At 47.4% G+C, this 7,913-nt stretch overlaps 1 protein-coding gene across 1 annotated transcript; it reads left to right on the top strand.

Moving 5' to 3' along the window:
- The first annotated feature begins 4,304 nt into the window (after nt 1-4,304).
- On the top strand, nt 4,305-7,572 carry rpe (ribulose-5-phosphate-3-epimerase). Its single transcript, NM_001141905.2, is given in 6 exon segments — nt 4,305-4,497; nt 4,936-5,015; nt 5,372-5,511; nt 6,122-6,256; nt 6,814-6,900; nt 7,028-7,572. Coding segments are annotated over 6 exon segments (687 nt in total). The 5' UTR covers nt 4,305-4,375; the 3' UTR covers nt 7,151-7,572.
- The last annotated feature ends 341 nt before the right edge of the window (nt 7,573-7,913 follow it).

Raw genomic sequence — 7,913 nt, 5'->3', positions numbered from 1 at the left:
AGAGTTCCTCTGTGGAGATGGGAGAACCTTCCAGAAGGATAACCATCTCTGCAGCACTCCACCCATCAGGCCTTTATGGTAGAGTGGCATGACGGAAGCCACTCCTCAGTAAAAGGCACATTACAGCCTGCTTGGAGTTAGCAAAAAAGGCACCTAAAGAACTCTCAGACCATAGGAAACAAGATTCTCTTGTCTGATGAAACCAAGACTGAACTCTTTGGCCTGAATGCCAAGCCTCACGTCTGGAGGAAACCTGGCACCACACCTACAGTGAAGCATGGTGGGTGCAGCATCATGTTGTGGGGATGTTTTTCAGAGGAAGGGACTGGGAGACTAGTCAGGATCGAGGGACAGATGAACGGAGCAAAGTACAGAGAGATCCTTCATGAAAACCTGCTCCAGAGCGCTCAGGACCTCAGACTGGAATGAAGGTTCACCTTCCAATAGGACAACGACCCTAAGCACACAGCCAAGATAACATAGGAGTGACTTCAGGGTAAGCCTCTGAATAGCCTTGAGTGGCCCTGCCAGAGCCCGGCCTTGAACCAGATCGAACATCTCTGGAGAGACCTGAAAATAGCTGTGCAGCGACGCTCCCTATCAAATCTGACAGAGCTTGAGAGGATCTGCAGAGAAGAATGGGAGAAACTCAGGTGCGCCAAGCTTGTAGCATCATACCCACGAAGACTTGAGGCTGTAATCGCTATTTTTAATCAATTAGCAAACCTTTTTAAAAACCAGTTTTTGTTTTGTCATTATGGTGTATTGTGCCTAGATTGATGATTAAAAAATATATTCTAATCCTTTTTAGAATAAGGTTGTAATATAACAAAATGTGGAAAAAGTGAAGGGGTCTGAATAATAACCGTAAGCACCGTAACAGTCTGATGGCTTTGAGACAGAGGCTGCTTTTCAGTCTCTCGGTCCCAGCTTGATGCACCTTTACTAACCTCGCCTTCTGGATGATAGCGGGATGAACAGACCGTGGCTCGGGTGGTTGATGTCGTTGATGATCTTTTGGCCTTCCTTTGACATCAGGTGCTGTAGGTGTCCTGGAGAGCAGGCAGTGTGCCCCCGATGATGTGTTGGGAAGACCGCTCCGCCCTCTGGAGAGCCCTGCAGTTGTGTGCGGTGCAGGATGTGTTCCTCTTTCAATTTGTCATCCTGTTGTTTTTGTTGTAAATACATGTACAAAAAGCTTTCAATCTGGGCAGTGCACCAGGAATCTTGTCTGCCTTCCCATTAAAACCTCCACCGCCGAGTGCACCATTTTACAATGTCACCTCATGTAAAGTCAAGAACATTAACTGACTGGGCACACACTAGTTGAATCAACGTTGTTTCCACGTCATTTCATTGAAATGATGTGAAACTATGTGGAATAGTCGCTGAATTGACGTCTGTGCCCAGTGGAAACCCTCTTAACCTCAGAGAAACAATATACACTGCTCAAAAAAATAAAGGGAACACTTAAACAACACAATGTAACTCCAAGTCAATCACACTTCTGTGAAATCAAACTGTCCACTTAGGAAGCAACACTGATTGACAATAAATTGCACATGCTGTTGTGCAAATGGAATAGACAACAGGTGGAAATTATAGGCAATTAGCAAGACACCCCCAATAAAGGAGTGGTTCTGCAGGTGGTGACCACAGACCACTTCTCAGTTCCTATGCTTCCTGGCTGATGTCAGCGTAGTGTCCAGAGCATGGAGGCGCTACCAGGAGACAGGCCAGTACATCAGGAGACGTGGAGGAGGCCGTAGGAGGGCAACAACCCAGCAGCAGGACCGTTACCTCCGCCTTTGTGCAAGGAGGAGCAGGAGGAGCACTGCCAGAGCCCTGCAAAATGACCTCCAGCAGGCCACAAATGTGCATGTGTCTGCTCAAACGGTCAGAAACAGACTCCATGAGGGTGGTATGAGGGCCCGACGTCCACAGGTGGGGGTTGTGCTTACAGCCCAACACCGTGCAGGACGTTTGGCATTTGTCAGAGAACACCAAGATTGGCAAATTCGCCACTGGCGCCCTGTGCTCTTCACAGATGAAGCAGGTTCACACTGAGCACATGTGACAGACATGACAGAGTCTGGAGACGCCGTGGAGAACGTTCTGCTGCCTGCAACATCCTCCAGCATGACCGGTTTGGCGGTGGGTCAGTCATGGTGTGGGGTGGCATTTCTTTGGGGGGCCGCACAGCCCTCCATGTGCTCGCCAGAGGTAGCCTGACTTCCATTAGGTACCGAGATGAGATCCTCAGACCCCTTGTGAGACCATATGCTGGTGCGGTTGGCCCTGGGTTCCTCCTAATGCAAGACAATGCTAGACCTCATGTGGCTGGAGTGTGTCAGCAGTTCCTGCAAGGGGAAGGCATTGAAGCTATGGACTGGCCCGCCCGTTCCCCAGACCTGAATCCAATTGAGCACATCTGGGACATCATGTCTCGCTCCATCCACCAACGCCACATTGCACCACAGACTGTCCAGGAGTTGGCGGATGCTTTAGTCCAGGTCTGGGAGGAGATCCCTCAGGAGACCATCCGCCACCTCATCAGGAGCATGCCCAGGCATTGTAGGGAGGTCATACAGGCACGTGGAGGCCACATGTAACTGTAGGTTCCGTCCCTCTCTTCGCCCCAACCTGGGCTCAAACCAGGGACCCTTGCACACATCAACAACTGACACCCCATGAAGCATCGTTACCCATCGCGCCACAAAAGCCTACTTCAAGTCTCAGAGCGAGTGACGTCACATGCTTTTAGCGCACACCACCGCTAACTAACTAGCCATTTCACATCGGTTACACACACACACTACTGAGCCTCATTTTGACTTGTTTTAAGGACATTACATCAAAGTTGGATCAGCCTGTAGTGTGGTTTTCCACTTTAATTTTGAGTGTGACTCCAAATCCAGACCTCCATGGGTTGATAAATTGGATTTCCATTGATTATTTTTGTGTGATTTTGTTGTCAGCACATTCAACTATGTAAAGAAAAAAGTATTTTATAAGATTATTTCATTCATTCAGATGTAGGATGTGTTATTTTAGTGTTCCCTTTATTTTTTTGAGCAGTATATATTATAGAGCAGATAGGTAGATTTGTATTCACGACAACCCTGCCTGGGCTCTTTACAAATGGCATTCATTGTACCCCTGCAGGACACTACTTTATCACATCTAAAGCTCTCAAGATGGCGCCTGAGAGAGAGAGATGTTTTAGATGGAGTGATGATATGGCGGCCTGTAAGTTATGTGTGGACAGACGGACATCTAAAACAAACACAGTGTGAGTGTATCACTTCCAACCTTGCTGAGGGCCTGTGTGTGTGTGTGTGTGTGTGTGTGTGTGTGTGTGTGTGTGTGTGTGTGTGTGTGTGTGTGTGTGTGTGTGTGTGTGTGTGTGTGTGTGTGTGTGTGTGTGTGTGTGTGTGTGTGTGTGTGTGATCCTAAATCTTTACAGTTCTCCCTCAGGGGCTCTTACTTAAGGCTCCCATTCACCATGACAACCACTTACTCTAACTCATGCCAACTTGAGAATAACATATTACCTTCCTGTCCCCTGGTGCATACCATGCCATCATCTCTACAGCAGAAACGCGACCCACAGCCCAAACTCATTAATGTCACATTGGTGTTTACCCTCATGGATGTGACTGGGCCTGTAGTGGCCACAGAAAATGCTGCTGGAACTACCAGGGATTCATTTTTCACATTCTTATAAATCATGAAAAGTTGGAGGTTGGACTACGGATGAACTCTTCATAACCTTTAAACCACTCCAAAAGCAAGCCTCTGACCACAGAAAGGCACAGAGTCAAAACTCTTTATACAAAAATGTGTGTGTGTGTGTGTGTGTGTGTGTGTGTGTGTGTGTGTGTGTGTGTGTGTGGGGGGGGGGAGAGAGAAAGAATGAGAATAAGAGGCAGAGGCCTATATAGAGGTAGTATTGGTCTCTCCCACAGTACTTTGTGTGACCATTGACCTTGGCCCTGTCTCCTGTTCTCAAGGGGCTGCCAGTTCTCACACACACTGAGACGGTCCCCCACATTCTCAGGGATGGGACCCAACCCAGCTCATCTCTCCCTGTCAACCTTCAGTCAAACGCCCTGCCCACTAAATCTTACAGCCAGCTAAGAAAATATATGAGCTGTGTGGGCAATATAAAGTCATTTTTCAACACAGGAAAATATGTGAAAGTGGTGTCACTTCAGTATGATTTATACGCCATCCAGTGGCAACTTTTGGAACAGCAACATTCGAGGTGTTTGAACTTTTATTTTGAAAGCAGCGTTGAACACGGAAGTAGCAAACTCGCACGTTGGAGTACTTCTTGAACTGCAATCGAGCACACAGAGCAGAGACCTTCAACATGTCTTACAGCGCAAAGATTGGCCCGTCCATCCTCAGCAGTGACCTCGCATGCCTGGGCAGTGAATGCGTCCGAATGATGGAGTGCGGAGCTGACTACCTGCACCTCGACGTTATGGACGGGTGAACAAATCCAGAGAGCCCGCTAGCTAACTAGCATAGCCTCAGTCCAATAGAAATTACAAGTCAGGCAGTTAACTAACGTTAGCTAGCTGTAACACTGTGAATGCAGGCACATTTTAGTTAACGTTAGCAATCACTGCTGTTTTTGTTGACTTGTGTTAATATATTGTTAGAAGTCAAGCTAAAAGTCATTATGGGTGATGTCAACATCATGGCAGATTGCAATACCAGTCCACATTGCATAACATTCTGCAACTCTGTTTTCGACATCCACAGTTTACTTATCTTTTTTCAGTTTATGTTTTATTCAGCACTGATAGTTAGCTAGCGCATAACAAAACATGCTAATGAGTGCTATTGATCATTCTGCCTTGCATCAACGTGACTGGAGTAGAATCAGTTACATGAGGATAATGATTGTGTCTTGTTCCCCTGAAGTCATTTTGTCCCCAACATCACCTTTGGCCATCCGATGGTGGAGTGCCTGAGGAGCTGCGTGGGGCCAGACCCTTTCTTTGGTCAGTAACACAACTTTACTCTGATGTGGTTACAATATGTCCCTGTTGTTTAGTTTTTTTACCTTCATTTAACTAGGCAAGTCAGTTAAGAACTACCTGCCGCCCTGTATGACAACACATTGACCAGTCCCTATTTATTCTAGCTGGATGTGCTGACCACAGCTACCATTATGACTGACACTGGTGCCACCATAATACTTTGTTCTAAGTAGGATTATGGTTTGTTCAGCTTTGCATAGTAGCCATCTCAAAAGTGTGTGTGTGGTGTGTGTGTGTGTGTGTGTGTGTGTGTGTGTGTGTGTGTGTGTGTGGTGTGTGTGTGTGTGTGTGTGTGTGTGTGTGTGTTTCTCCTATAGACATGCACATGATGGTGTCGAGGCCGGAGCAGTGGGTGAAACCCATGGCAGCAGCAGGAGCTAATCAGTACACGTTCCACCTGGAGTCCACTACTAACGCTGGAAACCTCATTAAGGAGATCAGAGAGACTGGCATGAAGGTGAGACAGGGAGGCGTGAAGGTGAGACAGAGAGGCGTGAAGGTGAGACAGGGAGGCGTGAAGGTGAGACAGGGAGGCGTGAAGGTGAGACAGAGAGGCGTGAAGGTGAGACAGGGAGGCGTGAAGGTGAGACAGGGAGGCGTGAAGGTGAGACAGGGAGGCGTGAAGGTGAGACAGAGAGGCGTGAAAGTGAGACAGAGAGGCGTGAAGGTAGGACAGGGAGGCGTGAAGGTGAGACAGGGAGGCGTGAAGGTGGGACAGGGAGGCGTGAAGGTGAGACAGGGAGGCGTGAAGGTGAGACAGGGAGGCGTGAAGTTGAGACAGGGACGCGTGAAGTTGAGACAGGGAGGCGTGAAGTTGAGACAGGGAGGCGTGAAGTTGAGACAGGGAGGCGTGAAGGTGAGACAGAGAGGCGTGAAGGTGAGACAGAGAGGCATAGTTGACTATAGAGAGAGACCAGAGGTGAGGTCCTGATATGGGAGGTCAGAGAGCGAGAGAAATGGATGGTCACAGATTCACACACAGTCAGAGAAAGTTCACAACTATGTGTTTAACAGTTGTGCGTCGTCACCCATGTACGGTAATGTAACACTGTGTGTCTGTGTTGTAGGTGGGCCTGGCCATAAAGCCTGGGACCACAGTAGAGGAGTTGGCCCCATGGGCAGGACAGATTGACATGGCACTGGTCATGACTGTGGAGCCTGGCTTTGGAGGCCAGAAGTTCATGGAGGACATGATGCCCAAGGTAGTGTGTTGTGTTTGTGTGTCTGTCTATCAGGCTGCATTTACACAGGCAGCCAAACCAATTCTGTTATTTTTTGCCACTAGTTGATCTTTTGACCAATCAGATCAGATCTGTTGGCCATAATTGGGCAAAATATCAAAATTGGTCTGCCTGTGTAAACGCAGCCTATGTGTTATTTTGTGGCTTATGTTTATATCTCACTAGAGAGCATGTGTCTGATAAGCTGCATGAAAAAGATTCTTTGTCATCTGTAATCTGTTTTATACACAAGGTCACTCAGTTTATTTTGAATGCAGAGGTTTGTTACAATATCCCCAGTTGACATTGTGTCATCTGAGTATGAATGAGACATTTTATAATGCTATTTACTTGTTGCAAGTAAGTGACACGTAGTTTGAAGTTGTATCTGATCAATGTGTTAGAGGGGTTCTCTGTGTGTTTTGTTTGATTCTCACGGTCTGTGGATTTGTGTGGTTTGATTGTATATATTAGCCGTGTCTGTTTTGGACATGTGGGGCATGTCATTGACATTCCATTGTCTGTTTCTGTGTGTCTAGGTTAGCTGGCTAAGGAGTCAGTTTCCCTCTCTGGACATTGAGGTGGACGGAGGAGTAGGTCCCTCTACCATCCACAAGTGTGCTGAGGTGCGTACATGCCTCGCCATACCATGCCCCCTTGGGCCCTGGAGCTTAACTGCGTTGTCTCGTTGCTTGTGTCCATTCATGGGTGTTCACGGTGTGTGTTTTATCTTTCTGTGTGCGTCTCTGGTAGGCGGGCGCTAACATGATCGTGTCGGGCAGTGCGGTGGTGAGCAGCGACGACCCTCGCTCTGTCATCACAATGCTGAGGACTGCCGTCTCTGAGGCCATGCAGAAACGCTCACTGGACCGTTGACACGCCCCCTGCCTGGCGATCACCACAGTAATTCCTCACACCAGAACGCCATAGCAACATGCTAATACACCCTAAAGTGGGACAGTCAAAAGATGTTTCTCTTTGGTGGTCAGGGAGGGGTGTGGAAGTTCGTGCTCTGCAGACCGGTGTGCTGATGTCACAGGTTGATCCAGTGATGCTGCGCCCCTGCCCCTCAATACCCCAGAACATCAGAACCAACCCCAAATCCCTACACACTCAGCCAGGATCACTACTCAACCAATGATTTACCCACCTTCCAGCTTAGGCCTGTGGATAAATTAACACTTTAACGAGAGTGGAACAGTGGTTATGTTGATTGCATACAATAATTGTAAACATTCCTGATTATTTTTTGGAATACTGTTATGTTGAACTAATGATAAAGATATGTCTGACAAAATATTTAACTGAATTGAAGGTCTTTTTTTTTTTTCTTTGCTAGTGCTGAGAGAGAGTGAAAGGTGTTAGATATAGGACTGCAGAATTAGAGGCCATATGATGAACAAAGTGTTTTTGGACAGGCTAGTATTTTGTCACTGCCCTGATGAAATACCTGTTACTATTTCCCCTGTCACATGAAACATGGAATCCCTCCTCTTGATCTGCCCAGCAGTATTTTACTCAGCATTGTAGTACTCGAGACCACATTGAGAGTCTGTGTCAGATACATTTTTACTCGGTCTTGGACAGTGAGGACTCGTAATTTCTTCCCGAGACCAGCGGAGTAAAATAGCCTTTTCAT

This window comes from Salmo salar, chromosome 25 (genome assembly GCF_965601325.2).
Source record: "Salmo salar chromosome 25, fSalSal1, whole genome shotgun sequence".
In the NCBI taxonomy this organism is placed as follows: domain Eukaryota; kingdom Metazoa; phylum Chordata; class Actinopteri; order Salmoniformes; family Salmonidae; genus Salmo; species Salmo salar.
Note: the sequence above shows the minus strand (reverse complement) of the source record. Positions and strands in the feature narration are given on the sequence as shown.